Here is a 22,496-nt window from a genome sequence, read left to right as displayed (position 1 = left end):
CTGATCAGGGCTCTGTGGGGGCCATACCATCACTTCCAGGACTCCTTGTTCTTCTTTATGCTGAGGATAGTTCTTAATGAATTTCGCTGTATGTTTGGGGTCGTTGTCATGCTGCAGAATAAATTTTGAGCCAATCAGATGCCTCCCTGATGGTATTGCATGATGAATAAGTATCTGCCTGTACTTCTCAGCATTGAGGAGACCATTTAATTCTGACCAAATCCCCAACTCCATTTGCAGAAATGCAGCCCCAGACTTGCAAGGAACCTCCACCATGCTCACTGTTGCCTGCAGACACTGATTCGTGTACCGCTCTCCAGCCCTTCGGCGAACAAACTGCTTTCTGCTACAGCCAAGAAAGAGCACCTGCTGCCATTTTCCTGCACCCCAGTTCCTGTGTTTTCGTGCATAGTTGAGTCGCTTGGCCTTGTTTTCACGTCGGAGATATGGCTTTTTGGCCGCAAGTCTTCCATGAAGGCCACTTCTGACCAGACTTCTCCAGTAGATGGGTGTACCAGGGTCGCACTGTTTTCTGCCAGTAAAGTTTCCTTGGCCGACCACTGCGTCTACGATCCTCAACGTTGCCCATTTCTTTGTGCTTCTTCAAAAGAGCTTGGACAGCACATCTGGAAACCCCTGTCTGCCTTGAAATTTCTGCCTGGGAGAGACCTTGCTGATGCAGTATAACTACCTTGTGTCTTGTTGCTGTGCTCAGTGTTGCCGTGGTGTATGACTTTTGACAGTAAACTGTCTTTAGCAACCTCACCTTGTTAGCTGAGTTTGGCTGTTCCTCACCCAGTTTTATTCCTCCTACACAGCTGTTTCTGTTTCGGTTAATGATTGTGTTTCAACCTACATATTGAATTGATGATCATTGGCACCTGTCTGGTGTAATTGTTTAATCATACACCTGACTGTATGCCTACAAAATCCCTGACTTTGTGCAAGTGTACCTAGAAGAATTGATGCTGTTTTGAAGGCAAAGGGTGGTCACACCAAATATGGATTTGATGTAGATTTTTCTTCTGTTCACTCACTTTGCATTTAGTTAATTGATAAATATAATCTATTAACATGTCTATTTTTGAAAGCATTCTTACTTTACAGCATTTTTTCACACCTGCCTAAAACTTTTGCACAGTACTGTATATATGTGTGTGTGTGTGTGTGTGTGTGTGTGTGTGTATGTATATATATATATATATATATATATATATATATATATATATATATATATATATATAAATATTTATTTTTAAAAACTATACCAATACTTCACTAATGAAAATAAAGAAATTATAATATTGTTTTCCTTATTGATCGCCTTGCTGTAGCAATATAAAGCGCCCCGACTCTCTCCAAACACAGGATATTGTATTTCTTATATAGATTTTGTTTCCCAAACTATTTGGTTGAGAGGGTCTCAGACGGCGCAGAGAAATCCAAAGAATTGCTAGGCTGCAGTTAGGTGTCCTGGCAGTTCATGATCCATTCCCTAGCTACTGCATGCACCATATTCACAAGTGAGCATTGAGCATTACTACTGTTACAACAGGAAGGTTATTCATCGGTCAGTATCTTGGCTTGGGCACAGACAGTAGCACCATCGTCCAATGTGCACAAGCCAATGATATTCACTTTACTGTGAACTGCACTGACCATTATTTACATTTTTACATTTATACTGATAAATCATCTCCTGATCACCCATTTTATCACCAAACTCCTCAATAATGCTATCCATGTCATAATTTTATTACTATAACATCTCAAAAAGCTTGGCAAATGTCTGTGATTTTCTTTGAGCGCTGTATGCATAAGCAGCTATCTTGTTTGTTTTATGTCCGTGTTATGTCTGTGGTGAAGGGAGTATGTGTATTGCTCAGATCCCCCTCCTGTTTTTTTTTTGGTTTCTCTCGGCCATTGAAAGCTTTTCTCTGCTTTTTCAGGAGAAAAGACGACTAGGGACCTGTGATTGACGTCTTTTTGATGATGTTGGACAGGGTCCAACATCGGACCGGAATGGAAAAATTGTAATGTCGGACCTTGTCCGACATAGGACCACAAAGGCTTAATGTAGCTGGTGATGAACACAAAGGTTCTGTGGTGATGGGAGAACGTCATATGTTGACCTGTTGAGGAAATTGATCCTGCTTTGTTCCGTTGTCCATAGATCTCGGTAGCCCGTCTTGCGTTGTTCCACACTTTCCCATCTCGTCCATTCTCCCTGCTTGGCCTGGGAAACTGCCTTTACGCATCTCATCCTGTTCTGCTTTTGCACCTCATTCACTACCAGCTTCCTCCGTTGAGCTGGGGCTGCTTTGTGCCATGTAGGAGGAGCTGAATTGAGACCAAGGCCACCTCTTCCATGCTGTACTTGCCCCATGATATCATTGATATGAAGGGCAGCCTTTGCATTTTCCACAGCTTCCTTTGCTGCCCACTTTCTCCCAGTTTTCAACACAGGTGCTGCCTCCCTCACACATTCATTGTGTGACTCTGCCAGTGTCATTTCCAATAGAATCATGGTGCACTGTGACAGAAAGACAATGATTGTTTGTGGTAAATCTCCTTCCTGACTTTTGACGGCACTAAGTAATGGGAACAGAATAATCTGGACTGCTTGGCCTGACACTTCATTCTATGGGTTAAAAGGAAGTCGGTCATGTAGAAAAGAGACAGAGCTTCGGTACACTAGCTCATTGACCCGGAGGGCAAATGATGTGGCAGCTGCAGATCTTAAAAGGCAGCTGCCATCGTTTGCCAAGGGGTAAGTAAGGGTCTACTAAATCACAGTAAATGTACGTATTTTTCACGTTTAGTTTGCAGAATAAAATTAGGATTTCGTGGACCTGTTTAAACATTAAGTATTTCAGAACACTATAAAGCTTAAGAGAAAATAGTGGTACTTGCTTCCTTACTAAAACAGAGTGCTGTCATTTGTTAAAGGCAAACATGCAGCATCCCCCCTGCAGTTGACTTGCCCATACATTGAGACTGCACGTTCTGCATCCGCTGAATTGGTATGAAGTGTAAGGCAAAGCTTTGCCAGGTTAACAGATGTGGAAATCGATTAGAAACAGCCCAAAAACTTATACATGGCTATTCAGGTCTAAAATTCCAACTGCGAAAAAGTAAGCAGCAGGTTGAAGCGAGGTGGTGTGCTAGATCGCTGTGTACTGATTTAACTTGCCAACAGGAATACTTTTTGTCTGGGCTGACCTTCCAGTTTGGTTTCTAAAAGCTGTTTATTTTACGTTCTGTTCAGCAGCATCTGTAGTAGCCTTTAATATGTGATTTTGAAGCTAAATACCAATCGATCATGTTTTCTCCAAAGACACATTATATGCAAAACAATTACCTCCATCTGCATGTACAGTTTCTTTGGGGAAATAACTTGACACGATCAATCACCGAAATATACATTGCTTTTTTTGCTTTGTCGTCCATTTCTACTATTTTACCTCAAATGCTGAAAACTAGGTTTTAGCAACCTAAATCAAAACAATGCAGCGCTAACTTTGTCCCGCCCCCTACAGTACAGGTCACAGAAAAGCAGTACGGAAATGATAACAACGAATTAAAATGTTGTTATCATTTGAATAATAAACAAGAACGTTAACTGCTTTGGACATTTTTTTTGAAAATGTTATTTGTGGTCGTTTTTTTAAGGGCTTCTACAGAAGGAAGATACTTAGCTTGCATTGTGCAGTAGTTAATTTAAACAAGGTTTTTTTTTTTCCTCTCCGTACTTGGAAGAGCACTACACTATTGTCACACATTAAAATGTATCACCCACTGTTGCTTTTTCTTTTTACTTTCTGTTTCGGTTTTTCCCGTCTCTCACACACTTTACTCCTCTCGACCACCCACCACAAATAACAAAAGCTGCAGGTTTTTATACCTGTGACCATCTAACAGTAATTACAACACTCAAACAATAATTCAATAAACGGCTCCAGCCACATTCTCCCATGTTTTTGCCAGGGATAGGAATTAACCCCATCCCTGCCAACCACCATCAATACACAAACCACACAGTGTAGCCTATTTAAATACAACAAATCTTAATACATTTTCCTGTTCCTAAGAAACACCAAACCAATACATTTATTTTAAATAATAGTACATTACACCACAATACAATTAGAAGCAGGGCTTTGCCTTGCTCCCTATTTACACACTGGGCTTTTCTTCCCTGCCACAACGATGCATGTAAAGATATGCATAGAAATACATATCACTTAAAGCAATGGACGAAATGGTTATTGTAGCCTTTAGAAACGAAGGTGCAACGAAATTAGTTATTTAAACCCGGCTCATTGTTTACAAATCATACACAAAGGAGCCTTCTCTGGCCACATCTCATTTTGAATTTACCAACTTTCATTGATAGTGTAATCCACATCTGGGAGGCTACTAGACATCCTCTGCTTTTAACCCCCGTGCGAATCATGCTTTAAGTAGTTGTAAAACTATAGGTATTTGACAAGTTTGCAATGAAAAACAGGAGGATGGACTAAAATCAGGTTAGGTAGGTTATTCTTTCTGTTAATTAATTGGTATGTTGGATAAGCGCATAGTAGTGAAAAGTGTGATTGTGAGGTGAAACATCATGGTTCTTAATAGAGCAATTTGAAGTTAATTGAAAGTTTGGAGTGTAGTTAATTTTTACGTACAGAAATGTTTTTATAAATCGTTACCCATCTGCAAAAATCTCCGTCCAACCCTCCCCCACCCCAAACAAAATCCTGGCTAGACCACTGGTATCATGTGCACCTGTAAACCAGTTAACTGCTGTGTAAACTTGACACAATGTATTTGCTTTGTTTCTGTGATTGAAATAAGACACTACTCAGCAGACCTGAAACCCAAGAAATCAGTGTGATTGCCTGAAAAAGTACAAGTTTAATTGGTTTTAAACATTATAACGAATTAAAGTACTTGACTGAATGGCCTGAGAAACAATTTAAAACACGGTCCGGTTTTTTATGAAAACCTTTTTATTTTCTTTTTATTTTAATTTGTGAATCTAAAACGGGGAATGTAACTTTTGTCTTATAACAATGCAATTTACTTAATGTGTTGGGAGTCGGAGATCTTCTCTGTGAAAGTCCAGAGTTGCACCTGTAAATAAGGTCGATTCACACACACGTTTTACTTATTTGAAGTTTTATAGTTTTACTTAAGTGTACTTTATGTAATCTCCTAACTGGCTACTGAAACAGAAAAACAAAATGTGTAAGAGATGTTTATAAAACCTGTCTAACAAACTGGTGTGGTTTAAAACAAAATAAATGTAGTTGCTTTGTATGATTTTGGTTTTTTTATTTTATTTTTTAATTGTTTTAGATGTGCTTGGGGGCAGTGGGGGTATGGAGGTTGTGGCAGTCCGGATCTAGGAAATATTCCATGAGAATTTAAGAGCTGGGTATAACAGAAACAAAACTGGGGTAGGGCTTGATAGACAGCTGTGCTGTAATGTGATTATTGATCCTAAACAGCACTTTATCAATCAATACTTTATTTATATAGTGCTTTTCATACAAAAAGTATATCAAAGTGCATTTACTTTAATCACCAGGTGACGATTAATGCGTCTTATGTGTGTAGTATACTACATGTGCAAACTGGCACATGGCTAAACAAAACAAAAGCTAACCGTTTAAAGATCAATGTTTTCATAGTTTTGTTTCTCTTCCTAGGTGTCCTGGCCTTTAGATTCACCCAAGAATGCCACTAGTGAAGAGGAACATTGAGCCCAGGCACCTGTGTCATACGGTGCTGCCTAGAGGCATCAAGAATGAGCTGGAATGTGTGACTAACGTGTCACTGGCAAATATAATACGGCAGCTCAGCAGCCTGAGTAAGTGTGTGCATGTTCATGTCTCTCCTGTTTGTCTTCAGCTCCTAACAAACCTATTCCCCTTGAATATGTACACTGAGCATTTCCTCACCTGAATGGATATTTCTACAGTATATGGGATGATATGCTAAGTGTTATCCCTTGTACTGAATCACTACATGGAGTATTATGGTTTTCTTTTCCTTTGACAAAGATGGTGCAAATTCTACATTGACTTGCATCATAATAGCACTATCATTATTCTTGACTTGCATCATAGTAGTACTATCATTATTACCACAGGTCATAATTTTTCTTCTATTAATGCTATTTTTTGTTCTTTGCTTGTATTTTATACTTCGGGTTGGAATGATGTGCAGGTATTCTTTTAAAGATGGCTCTACTCTATAGATGACAGTTTGGGACCTGATCCAGTTAACAGAAATAATAAAAAAAACATGGTTTCCTCTTCTAAGTGGGCCATCCAGTCATCTGCAGGCACAACAGTCTATAAATTGGATACATTCTTTCAATTTAAAAAAAAAAAGTGAAGGCAACAGGAACCTGTCTCGTAATGATCAAACAGTGTTCATAGGAAAATTTCACATAATCAGTCGCTAAAATCTTTGTAAAGGTCTGTCCTAGGTTTTCCTCACACTTCATCTTACTCCTTCTCGGTACAGCACTGTTTCCGGTAGAAGGACGTATGCATGCATCATTATTGTAAGATAATGAATACCTTCCTGGCAGACATGTTTTTGCTAATTACAGTAGTTACTTCAGGCCTCTCGTGTACTGTAATTATATTTGTAAAACTCATGAAATAGTGTCAACGAAGAGTTAATCTCTTCAGCTAATATTTCAATCCTTAAACTCTAGGTAAAGTATAACAGTCATATGTCGTAGCTAATACTTCAGTTCAGTGTATTCAAATCATACAGTTCTTTTGAAAATAAATGTAGTAACTAAATGATAACAATTCCGATTTCCCTACAACAATGTTTAAATCTCTGAACATAGCAATATAGATCACTTTGAGATGGTTTGAGAAAGTGGGGTCTATTCAGTTTATCTAAACAGTAGCAAATCTAAATAAACTAACCTGCATTTTATTTACTTCACATATATATCTAAAAAGTAAATAACTATCTGAAGACCTTAGGCAGAAAATTATTTATTTGTCATAAAGCTGGAGAAGGATACAAGAAGATTTCCAAGCATCTGAGTATCTCAATTTCAACTATTGTTTCTATTATCAAGAAGTACAAGAATCATGGTACTAACATAATGATCCCTCGGTCTGAAAGAAAGAACATAAGAACATAAGAAAGTTTACAAACGAGAGGAGGCCATTTGGCCAATCTTCCTCGTTTGGTTGTTAGTAGCTTATTGATCCCAGAATCTCATCAAGCAGCTTCTTGAAGGATCCCAGGGTGTCAGCTTCAACAACATTACTGGGGAGTTGATTCCAGACCCTCATGATTCTCTGTGTAAAAAAGTGCCTCCTATTTTCTGTTCTGAATGCCCCTTTGTCTAATCTCCTTTTGTGACCCCTGGTCCTTGTTTCTTTTTTCAGGTCTAAAAAGTCCCTTGGGTCGACATTGTCAATACCTTTTAGAATTTTGAATGCTTGAATTAGGTCACCGCGTAGTCTTCTTTGTTCAAGACTGAACAGATTCAATTCTTTTAGCCTGTCTGCATATGACATGCCTTTTAAGCCTGGAATAATTCTGGTCGCTCTTCTTTGCACTCTTTCTAGAGCAGCAATATCTTTTTTATAGCGAGGTGACCAGAACTGAACACAATATTCAAGATGAGGTCTTACTAGTGCATTGTACAGTTTTAACATTACTTCCCTTGATTTAAATTCAACACTTTTCACAATGTATCCGAGCATCTTGTTAGTCTTTTTTATAGCTTCCGCACATTGTCTAGATGAAGACATTTCTGAGTCAACAAAAACTCCTAGGTCTTTTTCATAGATTCCTTCTCCAATTTCAGTATCTCCCATATGATATTTATAATGTACATTTTTATTTCCTGCGTGCAGTACCTTACACTTTTCTCTATTAAATGTAATTTGCCATGTGTCTGCCCAGTTCTGAATGGTTATTTCACCATTGGACTGGAAAAGGGGAAATTGTAATGTCGGACCTGGTCCAACATAGGACCGCAAAGGGTTAATCTGCCTCTGGCTGTGGTATTGACTAATAATAGAATAGTGACTGAGCTTGGATGGCATTGAGGACCAGACTTAATACACCAACTAAACCACCGTAAATAATAAATTAAATTAATAATAATAATACAAAAAAAATATATATATTTAAACATTACAGTACAATTATGAATACATTTTTTTGGTGTTTATTTTTAGAAATTGTTTTAATTTTTATTGATGGCGAAAAATCTGTGTTGATAGGAAAATTTTTGGGTTTGTTTTTAGTGTGTGCTTGCTGGGTAAAACCTCAAATCAGAAGCTGTAGTATAATGCACATGTTACATAAACTCGTGGACATAAAATGATTTGGTAATTGGAGAGACATTTGCCTCAACGGCCCTCCCCCTCACTGTCTTGTCTTATTTCTCTTGACCCAGATAAAGATGTTCCAGATGCAATTCCTTTTCCATACAGTGTCTCGCTGCAGTAGAACAGGCTCAATGCGATTTTGTCTTGCTTCCAGGTAAATATGCAGAAGACGTGTTCGGGGAGCTGTTTAATGAGGCCCACGCATTCTCATTCCGGGTGAACTCTCTACAGGAGCGCGTGGACAGCCTCTCCGTCAGTGTCACACAGCTGGACCCCAAGGAGGAAGAGCGTAAGTGTGTCAAACTGCTGTTCACATGCTTCACTCAAGAGAGAGAGCACCGCTAAAATGCCTTCTGCTGGGTTCACTTACAATGGATTTGAAAAAGATGTAAAGAGTAAAATGGAGATTTCTGAGGGAATGCATTTTTTTTTTTTTTTTTTTTTTTACTCCAACATGTATGTTGTTTATTTTTTTTTATTTTTTATAGAAATATATAATATCCACAGTCCAGTTGCAGGCTTGCACTTTAATGCTCCTTTAGAGTCTTGCACATGATTTATTCTCTGCTTTGACCTTGGCTTTGGTTAGCAGCCTAGTCTTCTTCAATCAGTTGTTGTCTTTACTCCTGAGATCACTCAGCAGTGTCTATGGATTATCCTCAGTCTCACCAGGTCATAATTCACAGTACAGTCTCATTACTGCATTCATATACTATATTCTCTATATTACGTTCCTTGATTCCCCTTTCCCCTTTCTCTGGCTTTCCACACTGTCAAGACATGGTGCAACAAGAGCCAGTAAAAAGCTTTCTGATGCTTACCTGGGCAGTAATGCCAGTTTCAGTTCCTGGCAAGGCAGCTGCTGCTTTTTGGAGATGAATAAATAGCTATGGTGAGATCCAACTGAAGGATAATGGTTTGATGTTTTTTGAAGCAGTTGGGGGCTTTGAGCTACTGGGCCATAACTAATTCTGAACCTAGCAGCGTGATTTATAAATCATACGAGTATCATTGTGCACATTTTATTCAAAAGCAGTCATAATTGTCTGAGTGAACATCCTTTCTGTTCTATTTATATGGAAATTATATTTGAATACTCTTAACATGAAATATTTACTCCAATTGATTGTTGACTCGCTGCCAATATAAGAAAATGTTTCTGATTTCTAACAGAAGAATAATTGTTCTTTCAGCCTTCCCCTGCTGCTCTGCTTCATTTCAGTTTAAACCATGTTTCTGTAAAACAAGCATACTGCATCTGCACTTGGATATGCAAGAGTTATTATTATATTGATCTGGAACTAATTGCATTTAGCATTGTTTATTGATCATAGAAAACAAAAGTGTGGACATATAAAACCAGCTGATCGGTATTAAGCAGTTGGCTAAACAATTTACAGAATAAAGCAGGTTCCTCTTGCTATTGTGTTGTAAAAACAACTACTACAAAGCCCACTCCTCAATCCTGCAAATGAAGATTGTGTCCCTGGGTCGAAGAACAGCCCTGTATATTAACAGGCTATCATTTTTGCCATAATAAAACAAAGTAGAATAACTCACATAAATATCTGAATAATTATTATTTTTGTTGTTGTTATGACTAAAACTATGAAAAATAATGCAAATATTTAGCTTTAAAATGTAGTTGCAGATTGAGTGTCGGTTACTGCTTGGCTCTTGCATTTGTCTGAGTAGAGTTGGCAAACAGGACACAAATGCACTATGACTAAAAACAAGGTCTTTATTGCCCCTGTTGTCCTTGGGTAACAATTGGAGCAACCTGGCTTACAAAACTGTCCCTGTTTCTCACACAGTACAGCAGCTGCTGCTGTTCACCACACAGTCGTAATACTGAAGTCGAAAGGCTGCAGTGGTACCCATTTATAGACGGATAATGTTGCCCTCAAAAAACTTTAATGTGGGGTCAGTTGTATTGTATCTTTTTTTTTTATTGTTAACTCATTACTCCCAGCAAGCGATAAACACGTGTATACGATAGTGTAGGACAACATCTGCAACATAGCACGTTAAACCAGACAAGTGTCTTCTTGAATTGATACAGGGCAAATAAAACTAATACATGTACCTTACATTAAAGAAGTGACTTGGAAATATCTTGAACCACTGTACTACAGCTATGGCCAGAAGTTTCCACCACTTAAAATAAAACTAAAAAAAACTATGAACATAATTTAGATATTTTATTTAACATTGTGTAATCAAATAAAATGCACAATTATATCACTTCTACCAGAAGTCATAATACTAGTACAGTATTTCATGTTCGATTTCGGAATGTCCCATTTTGTTATTTATAGAGTATGGTCTACTTACCTTCTTTTTTGTATTCGTGCTTGCACTATTAAGAGGTACCTGTGCTGGCCCTGCGGGCACAAAGTGAATAAATTAAACGAAGGTTATTCTGTTTTAGGGTGCAGAATATTGGATAAATAAAACACCCACGAGTTTAGTGTTTTCAGAGGTCACCAATTTACTCTAAAGAACCAAACGTAGAACAGTTATAAAAGGAAGGGCTAATCATTCCAGTTGTCATGGCACCTGCTTGTAAATGGAGCAGCCTGGTAGGCATATGCAAATATGCAATTGTGTAACACATTGAATAAGTTTTGGTGGTATTTTCTGTTAACGTTTTTTCTTTTGCTTCCTACATCAGAGCAACTAGCTTTAGCAAATGTGAACAAACAGAAAAATGAACAAGAAAAATCTTGTGTAAATGGTATTGGCATCATATTTTAGTATGACATTTGAAAATCATTGTGGATCAAGCAGCGTGTTACACAAAAAAATGTGACAGTTTCACTTAAAAAATAATAATAATAATAATGTGAACATTACCCTTGGTAACAGTGATTGCTATAAAAGATCAATAGAGCTGTTGACAGTACACCATAGTTGAGCACTGTGTCTCTTTGGTATGTGTGTACTTGGGCTGAATTAGAGCTGTTTGATGAATTGGATATTTCATTAAATTTCATTAAATATCACATCTGTTCATTCAGTGGCAGTCCCCCCCACCACCATATACAGTGCTCCCTCGCTATAACACGGTAAATACAGTACCGTTGTTCAAACTATAAACAACTTCTCAGTCTAACTGTTTCTTTCTCTCCCTTTTGATACAGTATCTGAACTGAAGAAAAGCTGCGCTGGCACCTTATAACTAAATAAATATTAGGCCTGTTATGTTGTTATCTTTCCTAATGTATTTCTTTTTTTTGCTGCGAGAGGAGCTGCGGCTTTCTCCGGGAGACGAGACGATTCAGCCCCGCTCCGGCAGCCAGACACTTTGAACTGAACTCCCACCCGCCGTTTAGCCAGCCCATTTATAGTTTAAAAACTGCTAATTAAAACGATCCACTGAAATGAAATATAGCGTTGATTACATGGTGCTTTAATCATTGTTAATTCACAGGAAGTTACATTTTTGCTTCACTATATGTGCATTATAGAAAGGGAGTTATTTTATTTTGTAGTGTAGTGAGTGTGTTGTTATATATATATATATATATATATATATATATATATATATATATATATATATATATTATATATATATATTATTATTATTATTATTTATTATTATTATCTTTTTTTTTTTTTTAAGGGCTTTATTTTTCACCACCCCAACCCATTAACGTACATTTTTTTTCTTTTTTACAGTAGACAAAATAGAGTTCTGATTTACAGAGCAGCTGCTATTGCCTTTTTAGTCAAATAACCACTGTGCATTGGGTTCCTGCTATATGTGAAGAAACAAACACACCAATTAAGCCTTCAGTGTAAGGTAGGAGCAAAGTAGTAGTGCCTTCACTCGGCTAATGGGCATACCGACTGCAAATTGAAAAATAATGAAGCAGAGCCAATATTGGATACAAGAAGGATGGTCATTTGGGGAAACTTGCTACGGTCTTCTTGAGCAAAGGGTCCAGATTTTAAAACCACTCAGTCAGTTCTATGAGAAAAGCTGAGATGATGATGGCCTTTTAGGGAGTGTTGCAGGGCATGATTGATATGCTTTTTCACCCTGACGGAAAACCATTTTTGCCCAGCCAATATTCAATATCTTTCTTTTCTGAAAAACTAATGACTGTTGATCATACAGTTTAACCAGCACATTCTCATTCTTTGCGCTTTTATTGAAACTGCAGATTTATATGGATGAACTGTAATAGAGGAAAACTTACAGTGAATACCAAGCAAAAAACTTTACGGTGATCTGTGACCTAAGATGGACACCATATTGTGGTCAAATGACTTTAGTTTCCTTTTATTTTCTTTTTCTTGTTTGACCTGGATATATTAATGATGCACATATTTTTCAGATCTTTTTCACATTTTCATTTTACTTCATGCTTGTAAATCATTACATCTGATATAGCATATCGATTACATTGTGCTACCAAGGATGCTAGTTTCTTCTTCTGTTTTATAGTGTTACTTTTAATTGACCAAAAGTGTGTCTTATTACCAGCAGCTGATTATTGGGAATCTGCTCTAGCAAAGCTGCATGAGTGAAATGAGTTAATTTACTCTTAAAGTCCATTTTCCGTTTTTAATTAAATTGTTTACCATGCATTATCCATAAAATTGAGCCATGATAAAAAAACCTGCACATATTTAAAAAAAACAAAAACAAAAAAACGTTCAATTTTATTTCTGAGACGCATCTCCCAAAACTCTCAAGTGATGTATACTTCTAGAGCGTGTATGGTTATTTGTTCCATACTGTTTAGGAAGGCCATGGGAACATCCTACTAGGCAAAGCAACAGCTGCCATATTCACTGTTCCAGCAATGATATATATTTCCCCAAGACAAGGTGTAGTTTCTAAACCAGTTAAATGGACAAAATGTAGAGGGAGTTTTACACTGTAGCAAGGCTGAAAGCCTTTCAACTTGGCCACTAGCTGAATGGATGACATCATCTTTACTTTTGCAGCTAATTTTGCAGCTTAATTGTAGCATCGGCCTTGGTGGTAAAACATACATTGTTCAAAAAGCTGCTAAGATGCTGTGTCTCATCCAAACAGCAATTTCAATGAATTTATGATTGGAACTCTCCAAAATCCCTTTGCAGTCAAAGGGCCACCAAAGTATTAGAAAGCTCAGAGAGGTATGGAAAACCATATTAATCATTGCAAACCATGGTCAGACCATGGTAAATGTATAGTATAACCATTGAAATAGCATTGAGGGAAAACACTGTGGTAAACCTTTATAAGGGAGGTGCCACGAAAGCTCTGGGAACTCTGATGTCAGTATTTCACACTTGCATGTTTAGCCAATAGGTAATTAGTCTTAACTTGCCATTATGTTTTGCTGCTTGTTTTTGTACCCTTGTGGAAGGGTGGTGGGCAATTCACTGACACACACGGGAGACAAGTTTTAATTGAAAACACCGCAGTGGTGCCCAGTTTTATTATTTCCTGCTTCATTTATTTTAGCCCGCAGAAAGGCACTGTTGTCCATGGCCTGAATACCGACCACGGTAAACAGGACCACAATAATACCAATACTGGTACACTTACAGGTGCTCTGAAATAATAAATGACAAAAGGCGAAAGAAAAAGGGAAAATAAAACACAGTAATAAAACTACACTTCCACTAAGTCAGTCAGCTCAGGTCTCCGTCCTACGCTATGCACTATACACTGGGATGGCCAAAGTTCCCGTCTATTTAGAAAAGCCCCTCTTGGGTATGTAACAATTCATTTTAATTATAATTCTTTATTTAAGGCTGGCTGTCTTTTTCAGCCATGCTTGTCTGTTTTGTTCATGCTCGCCTCCTCAGCAATCGTCTCTGGGTAACCCCAATCTTGGCCGAATGAATCACCAAGCGTCGTTCTTATGGGCCGAGCAATCCCCCCCAAGATCTGCCTCTCAGCCACTCAGAGAGAGGGAAAGCCCACACACCCTCTTCCCCACCTCTCCATGTCATTGCCATCACTGACAGGCTGATCCTACGAGGCTGCTGCCCTCTTCCTGCAGAATCACGCATGCGCCAGACACTAGCACAGATCTCGCCTGTTACACCCCTTTTGTTACATTTTAGCCATGACATGTACATATATAATTGTATGCTTAGTTTGAGTTTTCAGTTATACCAGTATAACCAGGGGTGAAATTCTAAACAAAAAAGTGCAGCTACTCATATGCACAGCTGGAAGGGATGATGTTAGAAAAAATGGTATGGAAAAAAACAACTGTGCTATGAACAAATGATACAAAAAGGTCTAAGTCAAACAGTGCACAATAGGGGCTAAAATATCTCTCAAATGTATTATGTAACAGGCACTACTACTAAAATGGATCCCCAAGGGTCAGTCTTTGGTTCTCTCGTGTTCTCTCTCTACACCCGCTCCCTGGGCCCCCTCATCGCATCCTATGGTTTCTCATACAATTTATAAGAACATAAGAACATAAGAAAGTTTACAAACGAGAGGAGGCCATTCGGCCCATCTTGCTCGTTTGGTTGTTAGTAGCTTATTGATCCCAGAATCTCATCAAGCAGCTTCTTGAAGGATCCCAGGGTGTCAGCTTCAACAACATTACTGGGGAGTTGATTCCAGACCCTCACAATTCTCTGTGTAAAAAAATGCCTCCTATTTTCTGTTCTGAATGCCCCTTTGTCTAATCTCCATTTGTGACCCCTGGTCCTTGTTTCTTTTTTCAGGCTGAAAAAGTCTCTTGGGTCGACACTGTCAATACCTTTTAGAATTTTGAATGCTTGAATTAGGTCGCCACGTAATCTTCTTTGTTCAAGACTGAACAGATTCAATTCTATTAGCCTGTCTGCATATGACATGCCTTTTAAGCCCGGAATAATTCTGGTCGCTCTTCTTTGCACTCTGTCTAGAGCAGCAATATCTTTTTTATAGCGAGGTGACCAGAGCTGAACACAATATTCAAGATGAGGTCTTACTAGTGCATTGTACAGTTTTAACATTACTTCCCTTGATTTAAATTCAGCACTTTTCACAATGTATCCGAGCATCTTGTTAGCCTTTTTTATAGCTTCCCCACATTGTCTAGATGAAGACATTTCTGAGTCAACAAAAACTCCTAGGTCTTTTTCATAGATTCCTTCTCCAATTTCAGTATCTCCCATATGATATTTATAATGTACATTTTTATTTCCTGCGTGCAGTACCTTACACTTTTCTCTATTAAATGTCATTTGCCATGTGTCTGCCCAGTTCTGAATCTTGTCTAGATCATTTTGAATGACCTTTGCTGCTGCAACAGTGTTTGCCACTCCTCCTATTTTTGTGTCGTCTGCAAATTTAACAAGTTTGCTTACTATACCAGAATCTAAATCATTAATGTAGATTAGGAATAGCAGAGGACCTAATACTGATCCCTGTGGTACACCGCTGGTTACCACACTCCATTCTGAGGTTTTTCCTCTAATCAGTACTTTCTGTTTTCTACATGTTAACCACTCCCTAATCCATGTACATGTGTTTCCTTGAATCCCAACTGCGTTCAGTTTGAGAATTAATCTTTTGTGCGGGACTTTGTCAAAAGCTTTCTGGAAATCTAAATAAACCATGTCATATGCTTTGCAATTATCCATTATCGATGTTGCATCCTCAAAAAAATCAAGCAGGTTAGTTAGACACGATCTCCCTTTCCTAAAACCATGTTGACTGTCTCCCAGGACCCTGTTACCATATAGGTAATATTCCATTTTGGATCTTATTATAGTTTCCATAAGTTTGCATATAATAGAAGTCAGGCTTACTGGTCTGTAGTTACCTGGTTCAGTTTTGTTTCCCTTTTTGTGGATCGGTATTACGTTTGCAATTTTCCTGTCTGTCGGTACCACCCCTGTGTCAAGAGACTGCTGCATGATCTTGGTTAGCGGTTTGTAAATTACTTCTTTCATTTCTTTGAGTACTACTGGGAGGATCTCATCCGGCCGAGAGGATTTGTTTATTTTAAGAGCTCCTAGTCCCTTTAACACTTCTGCCTCAGTTATGCTAAAGTTATTTAAAACTGGATAGGAACTGGATGACATGTGGGGCATGTTGTCAGTATCTTCCTTTGTAAAAACTTGTGAAAAGTAATCATTTAATATATTTGCTATTTTTCTTCATCTACGATTTTGCCATTTGTATCTCTTAAACATTTAATCTCCTCTTTGAATGTTCGCTTGCTGTTGTAATATTGGAAAAACATTTTGGAATTGGTTTTAGCTCCCTTAGCAATGTTCATTTCTATTTCTCTCTTGGCCTTTCTAACTTCCTTTTTGACTTGCGTTTGCAGTTCTGTGTACTCTTTCTCTTTCAAGACCGTTTCTTATGTATAGCGCTACCCCTCCTCCTCTTCTGTCCTGCCTGTCTTTCCTATACAGTGTATACCCACAAATATTATATTCGTCCCCATCACTCTCAGACAACCACGTTTCTGTAACACCTATCACATCATAGTTACCTGTTAGTTCAGTAGCTTCAAGTTCTAGAATTTTGTTTCTGATGATATGCTGATGATGCTTGCACCAATGGCTCCCGATCACCGCTCGCTTCCAGTTCAAGGCTCTTGTACTCGTCTACCGATGACTTGACTAGACGGCACCCAGCTACCTTCAGATCCTCATCTCTCCCAACACCCCCACCCAACCTCTCTGCTTCGCCTGCACTATAATACTGGCTGTACCTCCTTTACGCTCCCGTTGCCTCCAGAGCCCGCTCCTTCTCCACCCCTCGCCCTGCAGTGGTAAAATGACCTTCCGAAGGATGTCAGGACTGCCCAGCCCCTGACCACCTTCCGGCACTTCCTCAAGACACACCTCTTCAGAAAACACCTGTAATACTCAACTCTTCCCTTCTAGACTATATAGCAGTCTACCTTTTAATGCACTTATCTGCTCCCTATTTTACTGTATTTAATCTTGCACTGAACCCAATATCTAGTATTTTGTATTTCACTTGTACTCGTATCTAACCCTAAATAAATAAATAAATAATGATGATGTACTTGGCTATTTTATACTTATTGCTTATCTTACATCTCTGTTGTGTTTCTGTGTAGATTAATTACTGTGATCTATTCCAGAAAAAGATTTCAGGCAGAAACAGTATGAAAGTAGACTTTTTATCCCTGGCACACAAGTGCACGCAAGTAAAAACTCATATTTAACTCAAGTAAACTCTTCAAAATGTTTTAGAATAGGGGGCATGTACAAAGAAAAAAAACACCTCACCATTTTGGTTTTTGTTTATTACAGTCCTTATAACAGAAGATATTAGGATCACAACAAAACAAAAAGTTGATCACTATGCTTAACATGTACCCAGTGTTTGAAAAGCGTGAAGCACACCTACATCTTTATCCTTATTCTGACTCGCTTACCAAAATCTGAAGCTGTACTTTGATCATGTTTTTTATGTTATTGTTAATCCCTACTGTCCCACACATCACTTGACATTTTAGAAAATGTCACGCAAATTCTGGCAATGTGGTAAAACGGTGCAACTATGTAATTCATGGCGAACACTGACGTGGATTTTAGCCTTCAAATTCATGTGCAGCAATGTTTGTTTTGAATATTTCAGATAGTTTCTCCGCCACACTAAAGAAAATAATTATTACTTCATAATAATGATAATTACTCGACGCTGTTTTCATATTGCACTTCAAAAGTCTTCTCTCGTTGATCAATGAATGAGCACTGATACAAAACGCAATGGGTGGAGATTTGTGACTTATGCCAAAATTAAATCTGATCAGAGTGAAAGCTTGGCCAATCAACATGCAGTGATTATACTGACGTTAATGATGGCCAATAGCAGCTAACAGAAACAGAAGCAGTATGCAAGCATCACAAACTGTGATGAATGAAAGCGGATTTGGGAAACATTGCGCTAGTGGACTGTGTGAGTGGATGGAATGCATCCACATTGAATGAAAAGCAGATTAAGTAAGTCCCGGTACCTAGTACCCAGCATCAAAATGAGTACCGGTACAGTTTCACTCCTAAGTATAACAACTGCCTGTGCTGTTGAAACCTACTTTGGATTTCTAGTGAGGGATGAACCATGTTTAACATACAAACTATAACAACTGCCTGTGCTGTTGTGTGTGTGTGTGTGTGTTGTGTGTGTGTGTGTGTGTGGGTGTGTGTGTGTGTGTGTGTGTGTGTGTGTGTGTTGTGTGTGTGTGTGTGTGTGTGTGTGTGTGTGTGTGTGTGTGTGTGTGTGTGTGTGTGTGTGTGTGTGTGTGTGTGTGTGTGTGTGTGTGTCTATATCCATGCATTAACTGATTGCACCATAGTTTGTATGTTAAGAGAACTGCAAATGTTTTTATTTCTAAAATCTTTTTTAAATGTAATAGCACATACAAAGTGAAAGAGTATGAGTGTAAGAATATAAGCAGTAAGCAAGAGGAGGGCAATTCTATAGTCTTTCTGCGGTGGAAAAAAATGAGGAGATAGAAATGCAATTTCAGCTCTAGCTCTGTTGGACATAATGTAGCAGTGTAGTTTAATGATGGCCTTTTGTATTAATTTAAAAGCACACTGTAAAGGTCAGAGAGGCTATCTGACTGTTTAATATTCTAAGCGAGAAGCCACACATCTAAATAAAATGTTTCTAGTACCCTGCAAAGGCTGTTTCATAATGTCTGGGTTACTGCAATCCAAAAGAAACTAACAGAGTAAAACATCCACAGCAATAAAAACTCTGTGAACAGACATCCGTTATGACAGTGCGCTGACAATTCTTATTTTGCGATGGAGATTTTATTTTAGCTGTCCTTAACAACCCAGAAAACAGATGACTTATAGACTTTTGACTTTGCTTTACTTTTAGTAGCTTTTCATGCAGTGCACTTTTGAAGTAAAAACTATTTTTATTAACCTGTAGTTTAAATCCTAACACCCTTACCTAATCCCAGTCTAAAAGATGAATGGTGAGCCTCTAAATCACTGTTTTCTTTAAGAGTCTCTCTTTTACATGCAGCCATGCAGGTACATGTACATCTGTGAGGTCTCCAGCCTTTGCAGTTCCATCTACAGCAGTCATACCCTTGTCATTAAAAAAAAAAATACAAATAATAATCATTGTCACGTTAATGTAGCAGAACAGTTTTTGTCACATACAGGTAGTTAACTATTTCTAAGCAGCCAACACTGTGGGTAGGTTTGATTAGAAGGAATGTACTGATTTCATTGATGATCACCGTGAACCTGTTGCAAAACATTCAGATTTTTCTGTTATAACGGTACATACGAAACATGCTTATAGGTTTGTCACTTTTGATTCTCTAAGAAAGCGGCCTAAACTCTGTAATTTTCACTGATGATTTGCAAGAGGAAATTGACCATTTTGCAGTTTTTTTCAAAATGTCCTTGCATTTAGCTTGATTGTTACATTGTTGATTTATTTTAATGCAACACAGTTTCATCTTCGCTGCTTTGCTGATGATCACCCAAGCTGCTCTGCAGTAGTAAACATTTTGAAAAGATTGATCTCCATGCCATCCTGGGATTTGGTCAACCTTCACATTTTTAGAAGTATGCTAACATTTAGACTATGTTTTATATCTTTATGAGCGTGCACGTTTTCTTTTAAAAGGAAGCTAAAAAAACAATTAAGCAGGGTACACTTATCCCAAATCCTCCACCTGCTTACTTAGTGTGTTTTCTATTTGTGTTTGTTTCTTGTATGTTCACTGAGGAGCCTGTCACTGTCAAAAAATCTCTCTAAATTGTTTCTTGCCTGTGTGTGTTATTCTTGAGTGAATAATGTGTTTGAAATAAATAAGTTCTGCTTGATCTTAGTTGCAGAAAGTCATGGTTTTCCATAAACAAAGAAGGAGAATGAATACAGTAAACTTTATGTTCACTCCCCTTTTAGCTGACCTTTGATACTTGACATACCTGAATAATGATCTTTGGAGAACCTGAGAATCCACCTGCAGTTATAATCTGGTGCAACGGTTATGATTTTCCCAAGCTGAAACCGAGCCAAAACTGACATTTTCATGACATTCCAAACTGAACGATACCAACAAAAGCTGAAACCGAGCCAAAACTGACATTTTCATGACATTCCAAACTGAACGATACCAACAAAAGCTGAAACCGAGCCAAAACTGACATTTTCATGACATTCCAAACTGAACGATACCAACAAAAGCTGAAACCGAGCCAAAACTGACATTTTCATGACATTCCAAACTGAACGATACCAACAAAAGCTGAAACCGAGCCAAAACTGACATTTTCATGACATTCCAAACTGAACGATACCAACAAAAGCTGAAACCGAGCCAAAACTGACATTTTCATGACATTCCAAACTGAACGATACCAACAAAAGCTGAAACCGAGCCAAAACTGACATTTTTGTACAATGAAAAAGTGTTGGCAGTCTGAGCACTAAGCTGGCACCATTTTCAGGAGCTCATCTCACACTTTTCTGTATGTAGATGGTTCCTATTAACATCTCTTAATAATTTTAATAACATAAATCAAAGGCTATGTCGAAACTTCCCTGATTGAGTCTGACAGCCCTCATTAGGGATAAGTGCTGCTTCTTACTGGGTGTTCGGATGTCCAGGCTGTTTTCTTTTCAGGGTTCTATAACGGGTTGTTGATGAAAGGTTCTGGTGCGACTACTTGCAGGCATTTGCAAACACTAACTTAAACTTTTGTTAAGAAAAAATACATCCTAAGTAAAAAGCTGAAGCTGGGTGTTTTTGAGTTTTAAAAAAAAGTTGTTTGTCGTGTCTGTTATATTAGTCTGGGTAGACCTAATTTAAACCTAATAAAAAATTAGATAATGATGCTAAACTGCAGTGTTACCTGAGGCCACTGTGAAACTGGAATAGGCAGTAAACTGGGTGAAGCTGCAAAACAAGTAGAAGGGATGCTGCATGGACCAACTTGATAGTAATTTGAGGAAGACCATGCTGACTCTAAGCACGGGATTCAAAGGGGCATTGTAGCTCATCACTTGGAGTCTTATGGCAAATATCTGGAAGATGCTTTAAATTTAGACACTTCTGTGAGCAGGTCAGTTTATTTTTATCAAGGTAGCTTAATTTACACACCATGATCTGAAATGTGTTTTGTATGTCTGATTTACTTTGTTGCTGCAATCTATCAGCATATTGATTGGATTCAAGCACAAGTGCCTTGTCTGTAGAGACCTGTGTAAGTAGCAGGCTATAATAAACCAGCATACTAAACGAAAATCTGCACATGATCTAGTTTTAGTTTTTTTGCTGACCATAAATTTAGATGACATTTAAATGAAAGTGTGTTCTCAGTAGAATCTTTTTTAAGATGTTGCCAAACATCTCAGACGCATTGTATCCAACATTATATTTTGCGGCTAACAGAATTAGAGTAAATGATCATAATAATATAGTTAAAGAGAACATTTAAGTAGCAGATATATAGATGCTTGTTAAAAATGCTCCAAAAAATTACAAAGTAGCCTGTTTTCAGATGAGGGCAATGGCATTTAATATGTCTAAAAATGTGTCTGAAAAGGTGATTACCACATGCAAATAATGTTTTCCTGCTATGTAGTTTGTCAAATCTCAATAAAACATAGAAATATTAATTTTGCTTGGTGGGAAGCATTAGATGACATTTTGCTTTGTTTTTTTTGTTTTGTTTTTTTTTTAGTTTCCCTGCAAGATATCACCATGAGAAAGGCCTTCAAAAGCTCCACTATCCAAGACCAGCAGCTCTTTGACCGCAGGACATTGCCTATTCCACTGCAGGAAACATACGACCTGTGTGAACAGCCCCCACCACTCAACATACTAACACCTTACAGGTTGGCAAGAAACATAAAGCTGGCTGCTAACCCTGTGTTTGTGTGTCATTTCGAAATGCATCTTGATGTGTACAGTGGATGGATGAGTTAGGGGGTGAGGAGGGTACCCAGCTATTTTATTATACTTTTTACCATATTTTTTGTGAGTATGGCTAGGAATGAAGATGAAAGCCTATATTTTACCAGTATGTTATTGACAGTATAATTATAGATTTTAATTTTTCATACAGCAAGCAGTTCTTAGTTTTTTCCACACTGTAATTGTGTGAGAAGTTAATTCAACCTCTGCCTAATCAAGTGAGAGGATA

The 22,496-nt window shown here is 38.0% G+C and overlaps 1 protein-coding gene across 1 annotated transcript in view; it reads left to right on the top strand.

The window, feature by feature from the left end:
* Nucleotides 1-22,496, top strand: part of LOC121317563 (wiskott-Aldrich syndrome protein family member 1-like) — a 61,238-nt gene that overhangs the window by 22,539 nt on the left and 16,203 nt on the right. The window contains 3 exon segments of the mRNA XM_041253639.1: nt 5,706-5,866; nt 8,530-8,664; nt 22,035-22,188. Of these exon segments, the coding sequence (XP_041109573.1) occupies nt 5,734-5,866; nt 8,530-8,664; nt 22,035-22,188 (422 nt within the window). The 5' untranslated portion in view covers nt 5,706-5,733.

The sequence above is a fragment of the Polyodon spathula genome, chromosome 6 (assembly GCF_017654505.1).
Source record: "Polyodon spathula isolate WHYD16114869_AA chromosome 6, ASM1765450v1, whole genome shotgun sequence".
NCBI lineage: Eukaryota > Metazoa > Chordata > Actinopteri > Acipenseriformes > Polyodontidae > Polyodon > Polyodon spathula.
Note: the sequence above shows the minus strand (reverse complement) of the source record. Positions and strands in the feature narration are given on the sequence as shown.